This window comes from Brachypodium distachyon, chromosome 3 (assembly GCF_000005505.3).
Source record: "Brachypodium distachyon strain Bd21 chromosome 3, Brachypodium_distachyon_v3.0, whole genome shotgun sequence".
NCBI classification, from domain to species: Eukaryota; Viridiplantae; Streptophyta; class Magnoliopsida; order Poales; family Poaceae; genus Brachypodium; species Brachypodium distachyon.
The window spans coordinates 2,169,320-2,194,964 of NC_016133.3; the positions used below are offsets into that span (position 1 = coordinate 2,169,320).

Genomic DNA, 25,645 nt, shown 5'->3' on the forward strand with positions numbered 1-25,645 from the left:
CTTGACACAAGATACAACATCTAATCTACCTATTTTTCTCTTTTTGGCCTTTTTAAATTCAGTCATTATCGATCTATATATCTTATCACAATTCAGATAGGAGATACCTTCGGTTGGTTGCCTTTTTCCCCATGCATAAAAAAATAGGTTTTTGTATAGAAAGTATGTGTAAACAAAGCGTTGTAGTAGTGTGCCATAAGGATAACTGCATGTTTCATGGTCAGGTTCTCTACGAGCATTTCTGTCATATTGGATTGCAGATTGGAACTTAACCTGGTTGTATGCAGGGGCGGAATCGCACCCAGGGAAACTAGGGCTCTAGCCCTAGGTGCGAGCCAGCTAATACTTGTATACGGTAATGGCGATTTGGCAAAATAACCTAATTAACAATTGATTAGTCCTAGGCTTTCATATTTATCCTAGTTTAGCCCTAGTCTTTAGACAATTCTGAATCTGCCTTGCATGTTACTATACCCAATTTGGGATGCTATCTCATAAACTTGCTTGATGATCGATGATCGATGATCACTAATCAGTATGTGTAGACAGAGAGTTGTAGTCTCTCGTTTCGGAAGTTTTCGGTCGATGGCAAACTATATCATCAATCATGATAGGCAGCGTATACTTCTCTGGCGACGTATCAGGTGAAAACCTAAATTCGTGAAAACCTGAAAACTTTGAGTCGTAATCATTATATCTCAAATGAAAGGGCATGACTTTTCATAGGAACATATACAAGAAAAATGATAATGGTAGCCCTCCCATTAACTGCTTCATCTTCATTTATGAATTCCATAGTAACAGAAATCCACGTCCTACTGAGACATAATTTCCTCTTGCCTAATATTGCCTAATAGGCAAAGATTGGCCTCGTAGAAAGACAGCAGTCGCCTCACGTGCGGGAATATGAGACACTCTGCTGCTGACAAGGCACGCATCCAAAGTTCCAAACCAAAGCCTTGCCTTGCTTGTCCCTGTCTCTTTTCCCTTTTTTCCTCTCAACAAATGCTCCACCGGTTCATCCATCCATCCATCCAAACACTCAAACCGGCCGGCACAAAACCAGATTTTCCAGTATTACCGGTGGAGACTAGAGAGAGGCAGAGAGCTCGCCCGAAGCCTTTGCTATTTTCTGCGCCACCTAATCCATCCACCCCCGCTGCCTGAGCCGGCCCCAGCAGCGCCGCCGCACCGCCGGGCCCCATCCCGCAGCGACTCCCCCCCCGCTCTCGCTCCCTCCCCACGAATCCGCGCAGATCCGCGATTGGTCGACGTCTTCCCCTTCCTTCCTCGAGCCCCTCCCTCCCCCCCCCCCCCCCCCACCTCGTCGAGAATCCCCCAAATCCGACCCCAATCTCCGGCCGCCGTCCCCCGCGCCTTCGCGCCGTCGTACGGACTCAGCCGGCCCGGACCCGTGCCCAATCGCTCTTTGCTTGCTTCCTGCGCTAGGCTTGGGGCTGGCTGGCACCCACCTACCGGGGGTGTGCCGCGCGGGCTTCTAGGGTTTCGGGGCGAGGCTGGCTGGCCGTCCCCCCTGGAGGGCCCCTTTCTCCAATTCGGCGGCTCGGGCCCCGCGCCTCGGGGTTGACTCCGATTGCTGCCCCTCCGCACGGGTTCCTGATCGCTCTCGCGCTCTTCGCCCCTCCTCAGCTGCCGCCGCCGTAGGTGGTACAGTGAGGCCACACTGCGTCTCGTCGTGCTGAATTGGGCTCGCGCGTCACCGGTAATCCCCCCCTCTCCCCCTGTCAGTGGATAGAAAGGTTGCTTCTTTTTGGAGTTTTTCCCCCTTGTGGAGCGGGCTGACTGGTGCGAGCTCCGGTGCGAGCTCGCTTCGTTCATCCGGATTGCTCTGCTAAGCTTGGGGATGAAGACGGCGCTGGCCTGAGGGTTTGGTCGGCGGCTGCGGAGATGAATGTGGGGCAGGCGCCGCACCTGTCCGGGCAGATGTCGGGGCAGGCGCCGCAGATGAATCAGGTCGTCAGCGGCGGCGACGGGCTGCCGCAGCACCAGCAGATGCAGGACGCGGTGGCGCTCAGCGTGGGGAACGATCCCCACTTCGTCATGCTGCGCAACTCGATGCGCGAGAAGATGTAAGTGTTTCTTGCCTTCGAGTTAATTTCAGTGACTGCAGTAGTTTGAATTTAGTAGGCAGTAGTCGTGGTGTTGATTGTAGTGCTGAGTTAATTAATTAGGTGCTTCCTTATATCGAATTTTATGCTGCGGCGGTTCCGTTACATTCCTAAAATTAGAGAGGTATTCACATGCACACACAACCAAAGTTAATGACTCTTCCTTAAAGCTTACAAGGGCTCGTGCACATAAATTTCGAAATTGGGGCCGCAGTCGAATTCCCTTCCCAGCTAAGGTGTAGGTTTGCCTCTGCGGGTGATGGTTTGGATGTGATAGGAAATGTTTCTTAGTTTGATACTTGTTCCTGAATTGGCAGATTTGAGTATATTGGAAGGAAGCAGTCATCAGCTGAATGGAGGCGGCGGCTGCCAGAACTCGCAAGGCGGCTAGAGGAAATATTGTTCAGAAAATTTCCAAACAAGGTATTGTTCTCCCTTTCCTTTTTCTTTTCTAGTCCTCTTAGCGGAGCAATCAAGCCCTTAGCTGAGTAAAAATGAATCTTACCGTTTCATCATTTTTGCTGTCCGACATTTTCTGATTGTTTGGGCAGACTGAGTACTACAGTATGATGAAGGCACCAGTTGAGCCACAATTGCAGTTTGCTATTAAGACCTTGAGTGCTCAGAACCAACAAAATCAACAAAACCAACAAATGTCAAGACAGATAGCATCTTCCTCTGGTTACGGTACAATGATTCCGACACCTGGTATCACACAAGGTGTAACTGGAAACTCTAGAATGTCTTATGTAACAGACAACATGGGTCTTCCATCATCTGGTGCAGGCATGGTTCCTCAGAATGCCAACATGGGTAACTCGATCCCAGGTGCTGATAGTTTTCCTCAGTTTGTGCTCATATCCTTAGGGCTGTCTGTGAACCTTAACTTGAAATTCTTTTGTAGCCATGTTCTAGGGCTTCATGCAGCAGTACATTTGAAAAAATTCTCTAGTATAACACCGCAACTTTTGAGTATCTAGTTTCATAGCTTCTAAACTCGAAAAAAAAAATACATCCACTAGCTGCCCTGTCCATAATCCAGTTGGAGCATGCCCTTCGAGATCTATGCTGTTTATACATGAAAATTACTTGCGACAAGCCGAAGCATATGCAGTGCCATGCTGGCCCACTGTTTGTTCTCAGTTTTTCTTGCCGGTCCACTTTACAGGCTCAGCTTATTCTGAATTCGCCCTTTACAGGTTCCATGTCTAATGGCTACCAGCATCTAACTACCAGTGTCCCACTAAGTTCTACCACAAGTAGCGGCCCATCTACAATGGGTGCAGTGGGTATTCAGCGTCAAGTAACTCATATGATCCCAACTCCAGGATTCAATAATCAGCAGAATGTACCTGCCAATCCTGACTATTCAAATGGAACTGGATATTTCAATGGTGAGTCAACTATGACACCACATATGCAGCAGCAGAAGCAATTCCAGAGTAACCAAAGTAGCCACCAAATCCAGCAAATCGGGGGACACAGTAATTCTGGAATACATTCAAGCATGCTGGAGAATTCTTCTGCATTTGGTTTATCAGATGGACACGTGAATGGTGGAATGGGATTGCATGGGTCAAACACACAGGTAACAAACAGAAGTGCAGCTCCAGAAGCATATATGAACATATCCTCTTATGGCAGTTCGCCCAGACCTTTGCAGCAACAGTTCAATCAGCATCCTACACAGAGAGTACCAAGTACGCTCACTGATGCATCCTATCTTTTATTACCTTTGTCATCGTGACTCCATTACCTTTGATGTAATGTTTGTGAAGAGTGCAAACTAAAAAGTAGCCATGGGTCTGTTATTCCTTTGCAAGAAGATAACAATAAGGCACACACATTATTTTCAAACCCAATTATCCAAGTCATATATTGCACAACTTAACTTTGTTGGAGGGTTCTTTGTTAGCGAAAACTAGATAATACACAACTGCTTACTAATTCCCTGCTATTGGAGTCACTGGCTTGGCTTCATAATTAGCATTTAGACTAGTAATTTGACCCAGGGAGGGTGACACAATAATGTTTTCCACCATAGCATCAGTGGCATGAGTGTGTATCTACAGACACACATGCACAATCATGCATAGCGAAAAAGCATTTGTGTACACGTGGCATTGTTATGAAGTATTTTTTTTTGTTTTTTGTTTTGCAGCGTCAGTTGACATGGGTGGTTCTGGAAGTTTTTACAGTACTGGGACTTCTGCTTTAGCAACCGCCAATCAGAGATCAAGAATGAATTCGATGTTGCTTAACAATCAACTAAACATGCAATCCATTCAAGCTCAACCTCAGATTAAAGCTGAGGTCTTGGATCAACCAGAAAAAGTGAATTTTCAGTCATCTCAATTGAGTCAGGAACAACTACTCCGCCAGCAGCTTACAATGCAGCAACATCAGATGCAGCCGAATTCCCAGTTTGTGCAAAACCAATATCATCTCAACCAACAGCTGCCAAATTCACAGCATCAGCAGACTATGCTGAGGAGCAATTCTTTTAAACAGTCTCAGCTGAATTCCAGCCATTCTATGCAAGTGTCAGAACAGGGTGCTCTGCCACACACAGAGCTGGCATCTTCACAAGCTGCTGAACCTGCTGCACTTCCAAATTTCCAGGGTCAGTACCAGCAAAGAACTGTTCACGGTAATGCCAAAGGTGGGCAGGTGTTTGGACATGTTTCTGGCTCTCAAAATTTCCATGCTTCTGCTTCTCACGATTCTCAGCAATTGTTGCCAACTAATCAGCAGCTTGATGACAGCTCCAATGATGTCAGTTACGTCCTGAAAGGATCACAGCCAGAGCAAATGCAGCAGCCCCAGTGGCAGCCTCAGACAATGGAGAAGGCCCCAATCATTAGTAATTCATCTCTTGAAAAGCAAATACAGGATGACTTTTGTCAGAGAACAATGGCCCAGGACGAAGCACAACAGCCATTCTCATCCGACTGGCGTCTTTCTGGTTGCACTGTGACTGCAGTTGGTCCTACATCGGCAAAGCTACCAACTGGAGCCTTTGAACAGCCCACTGGAAATATCAATCACCTCCGTCAGATGAGGTGGTTACTCTTGCTCTTTCATGCGAAATCCTGTCCGTCTCCTGTTGGAAGTTGTAAATTCCTTCGTTGTGTTGAGCTACAGGATCTTGTGAAGCATGTCGATTACTGTCAAAGAAAAGATTGTCCGCACAAGAAGTGCAGTAAGTCAAGAAAGCTGATTGAACATTATAAGGCTTGTGTTGATCAGCAGTGTCCTGTATGTAGTAATGTGAAGAAATATTTACGCCTCTCACATGAACAGGCAAGTAAGCAAAAACTGCCAGAACCTAGAAAAGTTGCTCAACAGAGTACGAGTCAAAGAATTATGAATGGTGTAGAAGGTGATATAATGGACATTGACCCAGTGTCTGTTGAAGCCTTTGATGGTCAGCCATCTGTTCCGAAACGCTTGAAGATGCGGCCTGCATCACCCAGTGCTCCTGAGCATGAGATATCTAGAGCCTCTAATCCTCATTTGAATGCAGGGTTCATACCACAGGAAACACATCCTGAGCTGCTTGAGCAGAATAAAAAGATGGCATACCTGAAACGGGAGGTGGATGCAAAGGCTGACATGCGACCTATACAGAAGCCTGTAAAGATGGGTTATGGTGTTGATGGAAATGTGCCTGCAGCGAGGCATGTGATTCCTGGTGTTTCAAATGAGATGAAGCCTCATGTGAAGCAAGAAATCTTGTCGATTGACAAAGATACGAGTGATACCCTTGAGGTTAAGAATGAAGCAAATGATTTAACAGATGCCACAGCGTCCAAATCAGGAAAACCAAAGATAAAAGGTGTCTCATTGACCGAGTTGTTCACTCCAGAACAAATTCAAGCACATATAAACAGTCTAAGGCTGTGGGTTGGGCAGGTATGTCTGTTGCTTCAAACTTCAAAGTAACCTCCTTTAACCCTTGGGTCTTTTTTTTCTTCAAAAAAATTACAAGATCAGTTGCTGAGTAAATGTAGGAGACGGGTAGAGAGCTTTCAATTTTCAAATGACGTGTATTTTTTTTGTCCTCATTTAGACTGTTACTGCATCTGCTTACAAAAAATTTAGTGGTCTGTCCCTTTACAAAACTTGAATTTGTAAAGGTCGAAATATGTTGTACCAAACAAATATATTTTATGTTATGTTCATGATATAAATAATGGCTGCTCTTCTGTGCGCTACTCCTGTTATTTAATTGTTATGATGAAGCTTGTGCTGTACCATAATATATGTATTTAGTAATAACTTTTTACATGGTTTGCCATTTGACAGAGCAAGGCTAAAGTTGAGAAGACTATATTGCTGGGGTCTTCTGAAAATGAAAATTCATGCCAGCTCTGCAAAGTGGAAAAACTTACTTTTGAACCTCCACCAATATACTGCTCCCCTTGTGGTGCTCGGATAAAGCGAAATGCACCATACTACACTGTTGGTACTGGAGATACACGCCACTTTTTCTGTATTCCATGTTACAATGAGTCACGTGGTGACACCATTGAGGTTGAAGGACAGAATTTTTTGAAGGCACGATTTGAGAAAAAAAGAAATGATGAGGAAACTGAAGAATGGGTAAGTTATGCATTTCTGTTCTGGTGGTTGTATAACTGATGGTTATATATTTGTTCTATACTAAATCTCTTCCAATGCTGTATCCACAGTGGGTTCAATGTGACAAGTGTGAATGCTGGCAGCATCAGATATGTGCTCTATTTAATGGCAGAAGAAATGATGGAGGACAAGCAGAGTATACTTGCCCAAATTGCTATGTTAAAGAAGTGCAACGTGGGTTGCGCATGCCTTTACCACAGAGTGCCGTTCTTGGGGCGAGTGATTTGCCAAGAACTGTTCTTAGCGATCATATCGAAGAGCGTCTTTTTAAACGGCTTAAGGTGGAGAGACAGGCTCGGGCAACTAGTTCAGGAGTTAGTTTTGATGAGGTCAGTGAAACCAAGTCTTATTTGTGGAGCTGCATGTGTTCTTTCTTTGTCTGACCTTCTCAACATGTAGTTAAGTGGAACCTTAATACACGTTGGCAGTATGTAGTATTACTTTTTTGTGACAAAAAAAGCTACGTGAAAGCATTTTACGAGTGTCCACACCATGCAAATAATTGCAGCCTACTATAATGATTGTCCCATCTGTTGGTTTCAAATACCAGAATTGAAAAAAAGATCAAATGTGGTGGGCCTGTATGATTTTTTTCCTTTTAGTTCTAATAAAATATTACTCCCTCCGATCCATTCGTACTAAATCAGCGGCACTTACTATGGATCGGAGGGAGTACTTATCAACCAGGATGAACTTATCTAACCATGTACCCCACCTGGTATGCAATCATATACACCATTTTGGAGACTTAACTAGTAGTATAGGTGATATGCTGTGCGTGTTACCCATTTATTGATTGGAAGGTGATGCTATATTCAAATCTTTTATAAAAACATACTAACGTATATTAAATTGCACCGATATAGGGAAAACATCTGCCAGCCGATTGTTTACTGCTCAAAAAATATGCATGACAACAAAAATTAGGCTACAAGATGAGAGTAACTTGAAAAACAACAATGAGATATTTTTAGCAGTCCAGATCATATATACCTACAAGATGAGGGATGACTTGAAAAACAACAGGGAACAATTTTTATGATTGGCCAATTTGAAGCAATGCAGAATAAAAAGATTTACATGAGGAGAAACTTAAAAAATGTAACAAGTTTTAGACTTATGTTTGTAGGTTTCTTTGACTCATCGAGGAAGTACTAGCCTTTGGTTGGGACTGCTCTGTCAATAAGAGAATTAAAGGCTATGCCTGGATACAATTTACGTTAACCTAAACTGGTGTCCTTGCTATCTGCATCTGACATCAGTTTTTGTAAAGTGCGGAGGAACATGCTTCACTGCCATTTTCCTCTGGACTGCTGCACCTAATGCTTGCTGCCGGTGCTCAATTTCTTGATGTGGGCCATTGATAGGTTGGCATATTACATGGCAGCATTTTTTTCCTGTACCTTCTTTGTGAAGAATTATACTCTCTTTCTTGATTGGTATTCCCTCTGTTTCACTATATCTGTCCTCAACCCACCATGTGCATGTACCAATGAAGTACTAAATCTAAGAGTTAATGATAGCCCTGATTAATTGACAGACTACCACAACCACCTAGGCTATTTCAAAGCATTTAAGCAAGGCCAGAGATTAGAAACATAGCAATTACTGCACTCCTGATTTCTTCAATGTTTAAATATTTTGAGATGGATTCTCTCGAGGCTGGGGACACTTATAGTGAAACGGTGGGAATAATATATTTGATCCAGTAGGGCCCTCCTCCACTGTTCCCATAAAAAAAACAATTGCGCACTTGAAGATGTCCGGTATATATTGATGCTTTATGTGCTATCTACGTTGTATTGTTTAATTCTGATTATGTACTATCGGAGAGATGGGGACTTCCCTGCTGTAACTTGAAATACCCTACTGAATTCTGTGATACCGTCGTTTTTTTCTGTAATTTAAAAATGATACATTCATTTTGGCATCATTTAAATGTCCCGCAATCTCTCACTTCTGAAGTGTAATAGTTCCATACTTGTTACTTGTTAGGTTGCTGGAGCCGAAGGTCTTGTGGTCAGAGTTGTTTCATCGGTGGATAAGAAGGTTGAAGTTAAACCACGTTTTTTGGAAATTTTTCAAGAAGACAATTACCCGACAGAGTTCCCGTACAAGTCCAAGGTAAGAATTTATACCTAAAGTATAAATTATGCTGACGGCACATGCTGATATCCATGGGACTGTTTGGCAGGCTGTCCTTTTGTTCCAGAAAATAGAAGGTGTGGAGGTTTGCTTATTCGGAATGTATGTTCAAGAATTTGGTGCTGAGTGCTCTTACCCGAACCAACGCCGTGTTTATTTGTCATACCTGGATTCTGTTAAATACTTCAGACCTGAGATTAGAGCAGCGTCTGGAGAGGCCTTGCGTACATTCGTCTACCATGAAATTCTGGTAATTTGCTGCATATGTGAATTCTCATCGCCATTATGATGTTTGCATGCTGGGCTGGTCAGAGCATTCCTGTATGGAACTACTAGATGGGATGCCTTCCTCTGCTTTGAGCTAGAATTTCCCTATAATTTTAACACCAGCTCATTGTTTTCAGATAGGATATCTTGAATATTGCAAGCAGCGTGGATTCACAAGCTGTTATATATGGGCTTGCCCACCTTTGAAAGGTGAAGATTACATTTTATATTGCCATCCTGAGATTCAGAAGACCCCCAAATCCGACAAACTGCGGGAATGGTAAGACCTTATATCGACAGATGTGTCACGCTGCTTGCTTTAAATTCTGGGTTGCATGATTTCTAATCTCTTACACTCAGGTACTTGGCTATGCTTCGAAAAGCTACTAAGGAGGAGATAGTTGTTGAACTCACAAATCTCTATGACCATTTCTTCATTACTATGGGGGAGTGCAAGGCTAAAGTTACAGCTTCTCGATTGCCTTACTTCGATGGAGATTATTGGCCAGGAGCTGCCGAAGATATGATCAATCAACTTCGTCAAGAAGAAGATGACCGAAAGCTTCAGAAGAAGGGTAAGACTAAGAAGATTATTACAAAAAGAGCTCTCAAAGCTGCTGGTCACACAGATCTCAGTGGGAATGCTTCGAAGGATGCTATGCTGATGCAGAAGGTAAGCTTATTCTGTGGTTTTCTTGATCTTCTTGTTTGGGAATCATATCCCTCTAAATATTTTCTTGTGTTTGCGAAATGTACTTGTTTTTTGTTTCAGTTGGAACTTGGATGAAATCTTTACTATGAAATTGATTTTGATGTATGCAGCTTGGGGAAACCATCTACCCGATGAAGGAAGATTTCATTATGGTCCATCTGCAATATTCTTGTCATCACTGTTGTATCCTTATGTCGTCTGGGAAACGCTGGGTTTGTCATCAATGCAGAAGTTTCTACATCTGTGACAAGTAAGTTGATTTCTTGAACCATATTTAAACCTGTGCTAATGCTGTAGAGCCCACATGTGTGCTTGATCTATATGTGATAAACACTTTGGGAGCATCTTTCACGTAGGGGGTCATTACCTTATAAAAAGGCATGTGTCATATGCCAACAACTAAGTGCGTACTACAAGTGTTGTGTTTCGCTCTTCTCACAATTGTCGCGGTGCTTCCAAACCAACCAGACACCTTGGCACTTCGGTGACAATTTTTTTACAAAGTAGCATTAGCATAGTCCACCACATAAACTATTAGATTGTTGCACATCTCTTTATTGATATAACAGAAGATCCCTGACCTTTTTGTTGCAACAAATTGTATCCTCATCATCAGAACTCCCAATAAACTAGTCAAAGGAAAAACTTGAAGGCAGATCTCCAACTCTGTTCTTCACATAGACAAAAACTTTACCATGGCCGTTGACTTCTCTTCCTTTCCAGTCCCCATTTGCCATATGTTGTCCCTTCTCCCCCTGCGATCTCATCAGACCTCTCATGGATCTATTCCATCTCATGAAGCCTTTGGCTTAGGCAGTAATGAAGACGACAGGATATGGGCAAAGGCTCAGCAGTGGCCATTGTGCAAGCCTGAATCCAGTTCCCTGAAGGGGTCAAATTCCCCCGGTCGACAGGTGACAATTGCAATGAACTAGGGTGACTCCTTGAAACCCCAGATGGCCGCATGATTCTCTCCAGGCAAGGCAAGGGGCCCTATGTCCACCCGAACCATGGAAGCACACCTAGTAGGTGACTAGGCGGTGCGTCAGTAACCCTCTTATTCCTTGTACTGTCCAGATTGTGATGAAATGAACCATATGTGCTTGACCACTGGTGATATATAAGAAATGTTTCGGGGATTAGTAATTATATACTTACCTCGCCATGCTAGACAAACTTTAACCTCTTTTAAGGTCTGCTTGTTAAACTGGGTAAGTTTTCTTGTTGCAGGTGTTACGATGCAGAACAACAGCGTGAAGATAGGGAGAAGCATCCAAGTAATAGTAGAGACACACACAAGCTCCATCCGGTAACTAACTAAAAGTTCTTTTTTTCTCTCTGTAGTAAAAGAATAAATCGCTAACATAATTTGATCTTCATTTAGGTTGACATTGTTGGGGTGCCTGAAGATACAAAGGATAGAGACGATATCCTAGAAAGTGAATTTTTTGACACCAGACAGGCATTCCTGAGTCTTTGTCAAGGGAATCATTACCAGTATGACACCCTTCGACGTGCTAAGCATTCGTCAATGATGGTGTTGTATCATTTACATAATCCAACTGCACCAGCGTTTGTCACTACGTGCAATGTCTGTGCTCATGATATTGAAACTGGTCAAGGCTGGCGATGTGAAGTTTGTCCAGATTTTGATGTGTGCAATAGCTGTTACCAAAAAGGAGCAGTCACTCATGCTCACAAATTGACGAACCATCCATCAGCTGCGGACCGTGATGCCCAAAATAAGGAAGCGCGGCAAATACGTGTTCAGCAGGTAAGCTCTTTTAGATGGTTCCTACTAGTAATTTGTTCTTGTCCTACCACTGGGTGAAGCTTTGATTTTCTGCTTAGTTATTAAAAAAGGTTGCTTCATGCTTAGAAACTTGACTAGCATTAAAGTGCCTTTGTCTAAATTTATGGTAAATATTGTGATAGCCCTGGCATGGGAACATTGCATGTTAAGGAGGTAGTACAATGCCATTATGTTGTCGCATAAATTGGGTTCTAAACTCTAAAGTTGAGTAAAATACACCACTAGTCCATAAACTCGGAGGAAATGAACACTTTAGACCATGAACTCATGAAATGCACACGTAAGCCTATAAAATCGGATTTGTGATACAAATTAGTCAAAAAAATGGTTCGGAAAAGCTAAAGGTGGATAAGTGCCAAGTGCCATGAACTTGGACCGTGGCTTGTAGCTAGTTTTTTTGGGGAGGCCAGGGTGGGGGGTTTTCTTGCAAAATTGCCAAATTCTCCGGCGCCGCCGTTGGACCAGAGCAAACAGTTGAGCGTGCCACGCTACGGGCTTCCAGCTGGCGCTGAGCTTGTTGACTTGGTGGATCGTCTTCCAGAGGCGCACATCGGTGTACACTGCGGTGGCGCCCAGGGCGAGGTAGGAGCAGAGCATGCCGGTCATGATGCGTGGGACATGATCCCCAGCGCAGCGAAGATCCATGTGTCTTGTACGTGCACCGTGATGCCGGTGTCCCAGGCCGCCATGACCATATCCTGTGCCTAGATGACGGTGGAGCCGACGTCGGGGACACAGTGGATATGGAGGAGGCAAAGAGTCCACCTTCCAGGAGCTGGAAAGCAGCAACATCTGGATCTTCCTCCGTGTGGGTGCAGGGTGTCCCTCCCATCGTCCAACGTGGCAGCCATGTGTCGAACTTTTTGGCCTTCCCGAACCGTTTTTGGACCAATCTGTATCACTAACCCGAGTTTATGGACTAGCGTCGTATTTTACTCTCTAAACTTTTGGACTAGGTAGTACTGTAGACGACAGTTAGTTTCACTTGTTGAAACAGGTACTGAAGGACCCATCGCATATAGTTATTAGGATAGATCTTAATATGGCCAGTTTCTGCCAGTATTATGTAGGTTTGTTTTCATCCCTAATTGAGAAATGGAACCCTGACCTTCCTGCCACTGTGAATCGATCCAGTTATTCTTCGATGTTTGCATGTAATAGGCAGGCATTCAGTCACTGCAATTAACTTAAGCTTGTATTCACTAATTGAAAGGCCTAAGCATTCATTCAGCATTTTTAGATATGCAACATAAGTTCATGATCATGTGCTGCACAGTTTGTGGGAACGGTCAACGTGTGCATCTTGTTCGAAGCTCCGTTTTGTAAAGTACTCGTTCCGATACATAATAAGTGTCGGGGATTTGGTACAAAGTTAGTACAACTTTGTATTAAATCCCTGATACTTATTATGAATCAGAGGGAGTAGTAATTACGTAAAGACTGCTGTTAAATTTGCTGTTTTTGCAGGAAAAACTCAAGTTGTTTACCTGTTCCACTATATAGAACCCCTTTGCAAAATAGTATCATCTTCTGATGTTTTTTTATTTATTTTTGCCATGATGCTGCAGCTAAGGAAAATGCTTGATCTTCTGGTGCATGCCTCAACATGCCGCTCAGGCAGCTGCCAATATCCGAACTGCCGTAAAGTCAAGGGACTATTTCGTCATGGGATGCAGTGCAAAATACGTGCTTCAGGAGGGTGTGCGCTGTGTAAGAAAATGTGGTACATGCTTCAGCTCCATGCCCGAGCTTGCAGAGATTCAGGATGCAGTGTGCCGAGGTGCAGGTGTGTGTTAGCGCATCTTTCACTGTCCTGCTACCCCCACTTCTCTTGTGCCTACGCATGTAGTATTACAATCCGGAGTAACACCTGACCACTTCTGTAAACCATGCAGGGATCTCAAAGAGCATCTTAGAAGGTTGCAGCAGCAGTCCGATTCCAGGAGGAGGGCTGCTGTCAATGAAATGATGAGACAACGAGCAGCAGAGGTTGCTTCACATGATTAGCTGCACCTGTACAGGTATACTGTTGTGGAAAGAAGATAGGAAAGTATGCTGGGTTTCAGTCCTCCACTCACCCCCCACACCAAGGAGACGCTTTGGGACGGTTGAATTAGAGGATCTAGGCAAGAAGTTGTTCAGATGGATTCTTTCAACCGTTTTATCCTGGAGATGGAAGAAGATGCTGGGCACTTTTCGTCGATAATTAACATATGGCTCAGAACCCGCCCTTTTTCCGAAGGGTGCATGCTCCACAGTAGGTGTTAACATTTCGGCGCCCTGCTGACTGCATTGCTGATATCGTCAATAGGACCTGGCCCGGCCCTTGGGTGTGGTGATTCTTTTGTTTGACCTGTACTAGTGGGACTAATCTTATTTTGCTGCTTGTCTCGCCCTTGTATAATAGGTTTTTGGACAATGGATGTCCTCTATTGTTGAAGAAAACAATGGTGTAGCTGTTTTGTTTCCTACTCCAGTCTCGTAGTTACTTGTTGCCTCATCCAGGAGGGGGTATAGTAGGGAGGAAAGGAAGAGGGGGTGGGCAACTGGACATGAATTTGCTTATTTCTGCCCCCTCCATTTTGTAGGAACAATCTTCATTTTAAAGTATAAAGGAAAGTAAATCCTGCATGTCTGCCTTTTTCTTTCTTTCTTACAAGGGTATACATGTCTTAAATTTGCAACTGTCAGGTCATCACATCAAAAGTTTTGAATGAGATGATGATTATCTTGTTGAGACAAAAAAACAACTCTCTCTGATCCATAATAAGTGTTTTCAATTTAGTATGAACTTTTTACTAAATCCGGTACAACTTTGTACTAAATCGAAGACACTTGTTATGGATCAGAGTGAGTAGCAATTTGGAGCTCCGTGTAAATTTGGATCAGAGGGAGTACAAGAATTGCTTTCGAAACATTTATCTGCGTCCAAAGAGTTCACAAGTTGGTCTAACAATTGTTTCAAATCATGGTTATGATTGGTAAGTTCGGTATTCTTTCGGTTTTTAAATTTAAACCACGTTTCAAGTATTGTGTGCTAAAGCTAAAAGTAGCTTGAGCCGATCCAAACCATCCATCCGAAATCGCACGGCGGACAACCGCATGGCAGCGCCAGCCATTTATCCGTTCGTCAATCGCGCCCTCGTGTCAAGCTCCGTCATGGCGATGGCGGCCCGGCGCCTCCTCTTCTCCTCCTCCCACCTCCGCCCACTCGCCGCGGCTCCCCACCGCCGCAAGCACGACGCGGTATCGTGCAAGTCCACCGGCAAGGCCAGGACCGGCACCAGCACCAAGCCCAAGGACAGCGGCGCCGGCAAGTGGCGGCCGCAGCGGCGGGCGCTGGAGGAGCACCTCAAGCGGCGCACGCGCTCCGCGGGCGCCTTCGACGCCGACCTGTACCGCCGCCATTCCCACTCCCACCACGTCCCCGTCCTGCTCGGCGAGGTCCTCGCCGCGTTCCGCCGCCCGCTCCCGCTCCGCTCCTTCGTCGACTGCACCCTCGGCGCCGCCGGCCACTCCCTCGCCGTCAGTAACCCACTTCTTTCCCGCATTGACCTTTCTCCTGTAGTGCACACAAGCTGTTCGATAGAATCGAATGCGTCTTCTTCATGTTGGGTGTACAGGTTACGTGCTGATTTGTGCCCTCCAGCTGTTTGATGGAATGCCTCTTCAACTTGTATGATAATAGATGATGGAGGCGCACCCGGAGATGGAGCTGCACATCGGCATGGATGTCGACCCCTCTGCGCTGGAGATTGGCCAGCGCCACGTCGAGGCTTTCCTTGCCAGTAGGGCAACTGATGGAGGAGATTCTTTGCAAGGAGTACTGCGTGCCTACACTCACGTCAAGAACTTCAAGTACATCAAGCATGTTCTCGGTGGCGTCGATGAGAGCTTGTTAGCTGACTCGTCTGGAGTTGATGGCATCCTCATTGACCTTGGCATGTCATCCATGCAGGTCAATAGTTCAGTAAAATGCGCTGAAACTGATGGTAAGCCTATTGCATTTCTCGTTCGGTGATCTAAATTTGCTGTTCTACTGTACACAGGTTAACAGATCAGATAGGGGATTTAGCGTGCTCCATGATGGCCCACTTGACATGCGCATGGATCCTAAGGTCAGTGTTTCTTGCTAAATGCTCGTAACTGCAATCATGTGTGTTGCAACCTTTGCACTCATTATATTTTACTTCATCTTGCTAAATTATCTTTTTACTGGCAGATAGCATGAGCTGAAAGTATTTAGATGCACTCATGTTTAGAATGCAAACTCTGAGTCTATCTGGGAATTTGTAAAATACAGAGTTGAACTTTGGTTCATTTCCATTGGGTTCATCTTGATTGTAGTTATATGCCTGAGTTCAGTAGCACTTTATCGTGGCAATTAATATCTCATTTGTTTTGCATGTTAAGTGAAAACACAGTAAGTTAGCACATTATCTTTCTTTAGATGCCATACTATTTGCATTTAAAACTTAAATAATAGTTCATACTTAAATTTTCATTCAAATTAGTTAATTCATGCCATCTAACCTGTCATGCCGAAACATATCCAAAGGAAAGAAAACTACTGTTACTTCACGTCTGAGTCACTCATGGCCAATTAGTAATGTCTCAAAGGTGCAACCCAACCTTCATATTGATTTTGTGTTGAAATTGTTGTGATTCTCCTAATCTGTAGCTGAAATTAGACAGGCAACTTTAACAGCAGAAGATATCTTGAATTCTTGGCCTGAGCTTGAAGTTGGGCGTATCCTCCGTGATTATGGGGAGGAAAGCAATTGGCAATCCCTTCAAAGGCGAATTGTTAAAGCACGACAAGCGGGGGGTTTGCACTCGACTGGGGAGCTTGTCAAACTTATTCAAAGATCGTGTACCATTTCAGGAGGTATGTATGAGACTATGAGATTTATTAAGATAGTACTCCCTCTGATCCATAATAAGTGTAGGGGGTAACTTTAAGGCCCACTTGATTTGGTTGCCATTATACTCTAAGGTTTCCTTCTCTTTTTTGTTTTTCTGGATAAAGTTTTGTGAATTTTCAAAAAGTAATGACTTATTTTTGTATCATTCACTATTTTTATGTGAGGTGATTTTTCTGCTTTAGTTTATTTTCTCAAGTTTCTCTGTGTACATATAAGTGAACCTCTTCTAGGATAAAAGAGAAAAGGTTGGTATTTGTCTCAAGGCATTGATAATAAGAATCTCACTGCAAGTTTATAAACCACAGGACGACAAGGATGGATTAAGACTGCAACGAGGGTGTTTCAGGCCCTTAGGATTGCAGTTAATGATGAGCTCCGGATTTTAGAAGACACGCTTCATTCATGTTTTGACTGTCTAGCAACAGATGGCCGTCTAGCTGTAATCTCGTTCCACAGTTTAGAAGACAGAATTGTGAAGCAGACTTTCTTGGAGCTTATTCATGGGGATGGAGTAGACGATGGCGATGAAGACTTGGTGTGCACTGACATTGATGATGAAGATGAACCATGGTTCAAGCAGAGAGTGAAAGGGATGAATGGCATCATCCTTACAAAAAGACCAATAACCCCTTCACAAGAGGAAGAGAAGCTAAATCAGAGGTGTAGAAGTGCAAAGCTCAGAGTTATCCAGAAGGCCTGAATTCACGCAAGATAAATTTTTGAAGGGATGCCGAGGACTTTGGCGCATAGATTCATTGAGCCTACCAAACGTGGGAACATCGGTTTCTCATTCGTACACGGCAAAGCAAACATGCCAAAATCTCGAGAAAAGTAGCTCGAGGGAATTTGGAGGTAGTATTTGGTTTCCCCAAAGATGGTAACATGGAAAGAAAGCAGAGGCTTAGGTTAGTCAGCGAAACATTTTTTTTACTGTATTTGTACCATTTTTTCGACTTCACTCATGTACATTGTACTCTGTAAGGTACATTCTCTTGCAAGATGCAATCATATTTCTCCTGCAGCGGCCTCAGATCTGCAGAGCAAAGTTTGTTTTGATATCCACGAGGAATCAGAATCACATGTCATGATCTTGTTCAGGCGATTGCCATTCTTTGCTCATAATTCTGGTAACAGAGGAGCCTGTCGTGTGCACAATGGCCAAAAATGTCCATGCAACATGCATCTGTTGTCGTGTTGCTTTCCCCTTTTTGTTGTAGAAACCGTGTGGAGTCCACATGTTGGCATGATCATTAGTGAGTCCAGCATAAATGTTTGGTGAAGTTGTTGATGCCAGAAATTCCCATGTCCCTACTGCTTTCCCCAGGATGCAAAGCCTGTGGATTACCTTTTGGGGGTTCAATTGATCCTTTGCCAGTAAACTGGGGAGCAATCAGCAGTAGAATCTGTTCTTTAGTTGCAACCCTTCCAATTTAACCAGATGGGCGTTCAAAAGGACATGAAAAGAATTGACAACATTGACACACTATTATCTTTTGTGTCACACAGTTTCAAAGATAAATTCAGACTTGTGCATCAAGAAACAAAAAAAACGAGACAAAGTCGTTTGACTCGAATTATACTACTCTTTTCGATTCATAATAAGTGTCTTGGACTTATTACAGCTTACTTTACAGAACCTAAAAAATCAAAAATGAAGAGATGAAACTGTGCACTGTAAAAAACGTGCTACACATGGAGCATCAGCGTCTCGATTCTCGAAAGCTTTCCTCTGTTTTCCCCCTGCCGACTGGGGCCCGGGACTCTGGTGTCGCTGCAAAGTCCCATCCATTTTTGGACTGGCGCGTTGCGTTGACCGGTCAAATCTCTCCCTTCGTTTTTACTGTACTTGCCCCGTCGTGTTCTTTGTTCTTCTCCCTTATCCTCCGCTGCTGCCGTTTCGCCCCCGCTGCGTTGCCGTTTCCCCCACTTCGTCGCCGCCTTCCCGAGCCGAGCAGCCCCTGGCCCCGACGCCGACGGCGGCGAGGAGGGAGAGAAACGCGAGCGCGCCTCCCGCTCTTTGCCTCCTCTGATCGACGCGCGCGCTGCTGCTGCTCCTGCTTTTTTTTACCCAGCACGAGCATACATAGGTGACAGGTAGGGAACCGACCTGGTAGAGGCAGAGACGGAGGTAGATCTGTGGGGTGGGTGGGAGAGAGAGAGAAGGGAAGGGATGAGAGGAGAAGCCAACGGAGAGGGCCGCGGGGAGGAAGAGCAGCAGCAGCAGCAGGTGCAGGAGGGGGAGGAGGCGGATGGCGCGGCGAGGCCGTCTTCAGGGCAGCAGCAGCCAGCGGCGGCTGCGGCGGCGACGACGAGGGGCGTGGGGTACGTCGGGAAGCACCGCCTCTCCGCCGCCATCGCCCGCCTCGACCAGGAGCTGCAGTCTCTCCAGGTACCACCACCACCAACCCTGCCCCCTCCTCCTCCTCTCCTGGGGACCTGGCAATCCGTCCGTCTTCTCCAATGGATGGACACATCACACTTCGATCCGTAGCTAGTTCTAGGTTTATCGCTTGCCGACTGAAATCGAGAACCTGGCTGCTCTGCCTGTTGATTTTTCCGTACCGCAAATCGGCAGTTGGAGAAAGAAACGCGATCTGGATCTCGTAGATAGAACCCGGTTTAACATGTAGGATCGAGATGCCTGGTGGTTGCCTCCCATTGCCCATAGGACTGTTCGTGCATGTGCTACCGAAGAGGACAGAATGTTTCTCTTTTTCTCTGGAGGCCGTGTTCCTGATTGAAGAGTGAATTTCAGGACCGCCCAATCTCTTCCTGGTTGGTGATAGAGTAGAAGTGGAGGTCTAGACCAGACCAGTGTTTTGGGCTGCACCTATAATTTTTCTTATTAGCAAGTGGATACATATAGTACTTGCTTGTTTACTTACTGTCCATGAATACGGATGTTCACTAATGCCCCATCTTAACCCTGACAACATGACTTAGCTGTATTGGAAACTTGTACACGGTATTGGCAGGAACAGAAGTAGAAGGGACATGATGTTCTTGGAGAATGTTTGCTAACTATATCGCACCGTGCGTGTCCTAACTCCTAAGTACCCTGATCTTGTCAGGAGTTTTCACTTTGTCCTGTATGCAGAACAGGATTCTGCATAATTAGCTGAACCTCCCGTAAAAACAGGTCATATTAGCAGATTTTCAAACACCAAGACTCCCCGCGTGTTGTGTTTTTGGACGAATTTACCCCTACCAAGTTAACTGCCCAGGCGCTCGGGTAGTTAATTGCACGCGTTTTCCCCCTCTGGAGACGCTAAAATACCTCAATCTCATGTTGTCATCAATGCTCGGAAGGAAGCGGACCTCAATCTCCTGCCTGCTGCCGTCATCAATGCCTGGGGCATGTGAAGGAAGCAAGGGTAGATTAGGAAAAAACAGGTGTCATGCTACCTTTTGGGCTTGCATGCATAATCTTAAGATGAGTTGGTTTTAGGGAAGGAGAGAGTACTTGCCATCATTGTGCCTTGTGACCCTTAGAAACATGCATATTTCTGCTTGATGGTGGATTATCTGGAATTTGTTTCTTATGCTTTTGTAAGGGAAGTTGCTAGTGAGAACTTTGAAATGAGGAATGAATATGTTGAGTACATTCTTTACAAGCGTTCTATGATTTTCCACTCTGTTTGTGATTTTTCAGTTCCTATCTGGTAGCGAGAATATATTATTTTCCTTAGCTTGTAACATATCTTGTGGAAAAAATTCCCAGTTTTCTCTTCGGCACTACACTCTTGAAGGAATTATGCACGATTTGGTCTGTCATACCAAATGGTTGGCTAGAGAAACCTCTTTGAGACAACTGCTGCTATGTCGTCCAGATTTCAACGAAGTACTGGATTCTGTGATCAGAATGGTTTTGTACAAATGTCAGACTGATCTGGTCTGTTTGACATTAGCATGTTTCTTCACTATATATCAATTGGAAACAAATGGCATTATGAGATTCATAAGTCCATCTTTCTGTTTCTTTTCTTTTTTGCTAGTTCCACCCACGTTTATTTGACATGTTAGACTAAAAATCCTAGCCATGATAAGTTGATAACTGGCGCTAGCTACCTTCAAGGAAGAAGTCCTATTAACGACCATTTGAATTTAATGATTTCTGATGTATACTGTGTTTATTGATGCAGGATGAATTGAATGAGCTTGAAACCATGGAACCTGCATCCGCAGCATGCCAGGAGTAAGTATTATTTGAGCAAATCACTTATCTTTCCACTTGCATTGTGTGCTTCTTCCAGTTTGTGATTGTGTTTCCCTCTTGAATAAGCCAGGGTGATCACAAGTACCCAAGGAAAACCTGACCCACTTCTTCCAATGTAAGTGCATCTTGTTCTTGCCAATACTTCACCCTGCAAAATCCTACCGCTTGAGTGCACATCTAACCGCGATGACTGTCGTGTTTACAGCACCAGTAGCCCCGAGAACTCTTCCTGGGACAGATGGTTCCAGCGTGTGCCAAGCTCTCGCAGCAGCAAGTGGTGGACCTCCAAAGGCTCCAATTTTTCCTAGCTTCTCCATGAAGCTGTGTGTGCAGATTAAACCGCCCTCAAAAAATTTCGATCCCATCGGTGGCTTAGTGACAGAATATGACCCGGTTTTCACGAGAATTATTGTGTTTGTGTATGTAATCCCTGTAATCCTCCTAACAAGGACATGGATGAAACTGTATCCTCATTCGACCTGATTGTTGTTCAGAAAATGTAGCCTTCTTCCTCGGGCCCTGACTGGCTTACATTTGATTCCTGCGTCCATGAGTTGTGTACATTGGATAAGTTAGTGAATTCTGTTGAAATTTGCTGGAATTCGCCGGTTTACTCGGCTTGTTTTGCCTGGCGGACACAGCAAAGCTTTGTCTATTTGGAAATGAGATGTTCGTAATGCTATTCTGCACTTTGGCTTTGGGTCCATACTCTCTCACCGTCAAGTGGGATCGGCTTGTAGGAACCCTTCTAACTGCCAGGTGGGACCCACAAGCGAGAGTCCACTTGGATCGTGTTAAACACCACCAATCAGCCGTCATCATCCATCCACTTCGACTCTCCTCTCTCCTCTCTACGGCTCAATCCGCCATGGCTTCCACCGTGTCCTTCTCCCCCGCCGTTGGCGCCAACGTGCAGCACTCCCGGAGGAGGGCCTCTTTGCTGCGGCCCGTCTCGCGAGCCAGGCCCGTGGCGGCTAGAGCCAGCGCCGACCGCGACGGGGCCGCGGCCGCCGTCCAGGCGAGGTCCGGGAGGACCATCGAGGAGTGCGAAGCGGACGCCGTCGCGGGGAAGTTCCCCGCCCCGCCGCCGTTCTCCAGGCCGCCGGCGCCCAGCGGCACCCCTGAGATCAGGCCCCTCGTACGTCGACAATCCCCTGCTCATCCCGGCACCTGACCAGCTATTTCAAATTTCCAATCGCAATGCTGAACTGCTTGTGTCTGGGTGGGTGCTTGATGCGCGTCGCAGGACATGCCGAAGCGCCCTCGCCGCAACCGGAGGTCGCCGGTGCTCCGGGCCGCGTTCCAGGAGACCAGCATTGCACCCGCCAACCTCGTCCTCCCGCTGTTCATCCACGAAGGTTTGTACGTGTGGTCCCTCTGCTGGAGAACATGGGTTGACGTGGAGATGCAATGCAAGCACATAACTGGGATTGATAATTGGTCTGTAGAATTCTGTTAACTGGTAGTTTGGTGCTGTCCTGCTGATGTGCAGGTGAAGAGGATACCCCCATTGGAGCTATGCCTGGGTGCTTCAGGCTTGGGTGGAGGCACGGGCTTCTCGACGAGGTACTGTGATTATAGCAGTTTATATGATTCAGTGCTTCAGCAGGAAACACCTGAAACAGATTCGTAGTACCAATGTGCTGAAAATTTTAGCAAGTACTGTCACATCCCGCGTCCTAGTCATGAGCTACATTTGTTTTCAGAAGTGACTGAAGGAAAAAGTTCTGTTCGGCTGCTATTATCCGCAGGTTTACAAGTCGCGTGATGTTGGTGTTAACAGCTTCGTGCTATTCCCGAAAGTTCCTGACGGATTAAAGGTGTTCCAGGAGACATAAGGTTTTTTTCCACGAATTCAAATTGCACCGACCACAGGGAATAACATAGGCTTGTATGTCCATCAGACGCAAACGGGAGATGAGGCATATAACGACAATGGTTTAGTGCCTCGGACAATTCGCCTACTCAAGGATAAGTACCCTGACATTGTGAGTCGTGTGTTGCATTTGATATTTGTTGTTGTGTTACATCATTTCTGCTCAATGCTAACATGTTTGTGTTTCATCGTGCTTAGGTTATTTACACTGATGTTGCTTTGGATCCTTATTCTTCTGACGGTCATGATGGCATCGTGAGGGAAGATGGTTAGAATTTATTGCCTTCCAAATTTGTTCCCAGAGAGATAATATCTGAAGCTCGCTTCCATTGAGTGCTTCTGTGCTGATATCCTGAGAAATTTATCTGGCATATGCTAAATATCCAAATCATATTGACGTAAAGCCCATGGCTTAATATACTGCTGTAGAGCCATATTGGCTAAACCAAATCATTATCAACTACTCCCTCCGATACTAATTAATTGTCGAAATATTACATGTATCTAGACACATTTTAAGCATAGATACATCCATATTTGGGCAAATTTGAGACAATTAATATGGATCGGAGGGAGTATCTTTCTACTCGGACCTATAAACGTACCTGATTTAGAATAATGGCTGAAAACATCGCCATATAGGGGTTACAGGCATACAAGTCCCTTATATCATGTTTGAGTTTCACAATTAGAGTAGCATCCCTGCTCACCACGGGTCACAGATGGTTCTGTTTTTGGATGATGTTATTGGTATTTAACCATACTTTGAGGGGTTGATGTTCATTTCTATTTTCTCGATCAAACAGCTTTGGGGAGTTATGTTACTTATAAATGAGAGTGCGACCAAAATTTAAAATTTCAGCAATGATTATAAAGAGGTCTTCAAGGCCAACTCACCATGATGCTGTTTGTATACAAATGAAAAGAGTAGAACATCGATTCTATTACTTCTGATCTTCATTATTTAAGGAAAAAATGTTGGTATTTCACCCATTTAGATATGATATACGAGGATATTAATTCCCCATTGGACATTTTTGCATGGCAAATTACTTGGATGTGCATTCCATTTTAGCATTACCGTACCGAAAAACATACATTGGCAGATATGTTCTTTCTTTCCTCGATAATGGTATTTCTTAAAATCCATGTTTCCACCTAATTGTTGGCTTGTTGTACCCATGCAGGAGTTATTATGAACGATGAAACAGTCCACCAGCTTTGCAAGCAAGCAGTTTCCCAGGTTCGTTTTGCTGAACACCTTTTAGTCTGTCTCAGTGTTTCCTTCAAAACATTCTTATAGGAAACTTTGCTGTTGCTAAATAGGCTCGAGCTGGTGCTGATGTTGTTAGTCCTAGTGATATGATGGATGGTCGTGTTGGAGCAATTCGGGCTGCTCTAGATGCTGAGGGTTTCCATGATGTTTCCATCATGTCCTACACCGCAAAGTACACATCTTTACTAATACAGAAACTATCATTTATCTCATTAGATATTCAATATTCTCTGCTCCCCTTAGTTTTGAAATGCTAAGTTGGATGGATTTCGCAGGTATGCTAGTTCATTTTATGGTCCATTTCGTGAAGCTTTGGATTCAAATCCACGGTTTGGAGACAAGAAGACGTACGTACCTAACACTGAAACATTCATTTCCATCTAGTGTACAATTCAAAATCTTCATATCTAATTGCACTGGCCACTGCTGCATGCTTTCTGTCAATTCTTAAGCTATCAGATGAACCCAGCCAATTGCAGAGAAGCCCTTATAGAAACTGCAGCAGATGAGGCTGAAGGAGCAGATATTCTCTTGGTAATTTTGATTCCTTAGATATGTATCAGATTACATGAACAGATGGTGATACATTATCAAGGTCTCTTTTGTTTGATTTATTGCTTGTGTCATCATGTACTTAAAGCTACTATGTTATCATTTGGCAGGTGAAACCTGGGTTACCATACCTGGATATTATCCGGCTCCTAAGGGACAATTCGGCCTTGCCGATTGCTGCATACCAGGTCAGTTTGCCATCTTTTCCCCTGAAACTATGTTAACCAAATTCTACAGGAAATAAAAAAATTCTAATTGTGTCGTTAACTACAGTGCTATGGATCGAGTCATTAGTATCACATTGTTGCTGCAAACATACATGCATCTTTCCCTTGTCTCCCTCCCCAAAACCAGATTAGTTTGATGTTTTAACAAAGGACTATGCGGCTGTCAGTTGAATCATCCTCTGCAACAAGCATCTTATTATGCCTTCTCCTACAGGTGTCCGGTGAGTACTCGATGATCAAGGCCGGCGGCGTGCTGAAGATGGTGGACGAGGAGAAGGTGATGATGGAGTCGCTGCTGTGCCTCCGGCGCGCCGGCGCCGACGTCATCCTCACCTACTTCGCCCGCCAGGCCGCCAACGTCCTCGCCGGTGGCGCCGCGCGGCCGTCCAAGCAGCTGTAGGCCAAAGCCGTGAGCGGTGAGCCAAATCCAGCTCCATGGATCTTGCACACCATATGGTTCTCCTCTCCGCTGCCGTCGCATGCAGCCACAGAGCTTCTCCAGGCAATGCGCTGTTCTCCGGCAAGCTAGTGTGCCTGTGCCGTAGCAAACCTTGGCTTTGGCTCCGGTTAGATGTAGTTAGCTTCGTGATAGCGGGAATTCCATTTTATGTAGCTATTGCCTGTTTGTAATTCGGTACTCCGGTAGTCTAGAGCATTGTAACGACGAGGGGAGGAAGGCGACCAGCGTTTGGTCGCTGGCGGGTGGGGCCGCCTTGCCTGGTCGCTGGCGAGTGGGCCTTGCGTGCTCGCGCCGTCTCGTCGCGCGCAAGGTGCTCAGCATGACGTGTTGGTGACGTCGCCGACTCGCCGGTACTACGGCCAGGGCCGGGGGGCACAGCACAGGAGCAGCTGGCAGCAGTAGA

The 25,645-nt window shown here is 45.0% G+C and overlaps 3 protein-coding genes and 1 long non-coding RNA gene across 4 annotated transcripts; all 4 read left to right on the top strand.

Moving 5' to 3' along the window:
* Positions 1 to 1,312: 1,312 nt before the first annotated feature.
* On the top strand, positions 1,313 to 14,353 carry LOC100845513 (probable histone acetyltransferase HAC-like 1). Its single transcript, XM_010235485.3, has 16 exons — positions 1,313 to 2,090; positions 2,447 to 2,552; positions 2,681 to 2,957; positions 3,329 to 3,829; positions 4,291 to 6,044; positions 6,438 to 6,734; positions 6,824 to 7,102; positions 8,769 to 8,897; positions 8,968 to 9,168; positions 9,323 to 9,465; positions 9,546 to 9,858; positions 10,008 to 10,147; positions 11,128 to 11,206; positions 11,282 to 11,671; positions 13,279 to 13,496; positions 13,606 to 14,353. Exons 1-16 carry the CDS (start codon positions 1,909 to 1,911, stop codon positions 13,715 to 13,717), a joined length of 5,121 nt encoding a protein of 1,706 aa, XP_010233787.1. The 5' UTR covers positions 1,313 to 1,908; the 3' UTR covers positions 13,718 to 14,353.
* A 442-nt stretch (positions 14,354 to 14,795) lies between these two features.
* Positions 14,796 to 17,691, top strand: LOC100821834 (ribosomal RNA small subunit methyltransferase H). The gene is made up of 5 exons (XM_003574286.4): positions 14,796 to 15,235; positions 15,399 to 15,668; positions 15,760 to 15,828; positions 16,406 to 16,598; positions 16,941 to 17,691. Exons 1-5 carry the CDS (start codon positions 14,813 to 14,815, stop codon positions 17,333 to 17,335), a joined length of 1,350 nt encoding a protein of 449 aa, XP_003574334.2. The 5' UTR covers positions 14,796 to 14,812; the 3' UTR covers positions 17,336 to 17,691.
* An 808-nt stretch (positions 17,692 to 18,499) lies between these two features.
* Positions 18,500 to 21,477, top strand: LOC100822770. Its single transcript, XR_001406624.2, has 4 exons — positions 18,500 to 19,024; positions 20,778 to 20,830; positions 20,922 to 20,966; positions 21,057 to 21,477. It is a non-coding gene; the product is annotated as a guanine nucleotide-binding protein subunit gamma 2 (long non-coding RNA).
* Positions 21,478 to 21,663: 186 nt separating this feature from the next.
* On the top strand, positions 21,664 to 25,432 carry LOC100840737 (delta-aminolevulinic acid dehydratase, chloroplastic). Its single transcript, XM_003570852.4, has 12 exons — positions 21,664 to 21,989; positions 22,098 to 22,209; positions 22,344 to 22,417; positions 22,603 to 22,671; positions 22,756 to 22,839; positions 22,926 to 22,995; positions 23,915 to 23,970; positions 24,054 to 24,175; positions 24,279 to 24,350; positions 24,456 to 24,537; positions 24,666 to 24,743; positions 24,997 to 25,432. The coding sequence occupies exons 1-12, from the start codon at positions 21,720 to 21,722 to the stop codon at positions 25,180 to 25,182; spliced, it is 1,275 nt and encodes a 424-aa protein (XP_003570900.1). The 5' UTR covers positions 21,664 to 21,719; the 3' UTR covers positions 25,183 to 25,432.
* Positions 25,433 to 25,645: the final 213 nt, after the last annotated feature.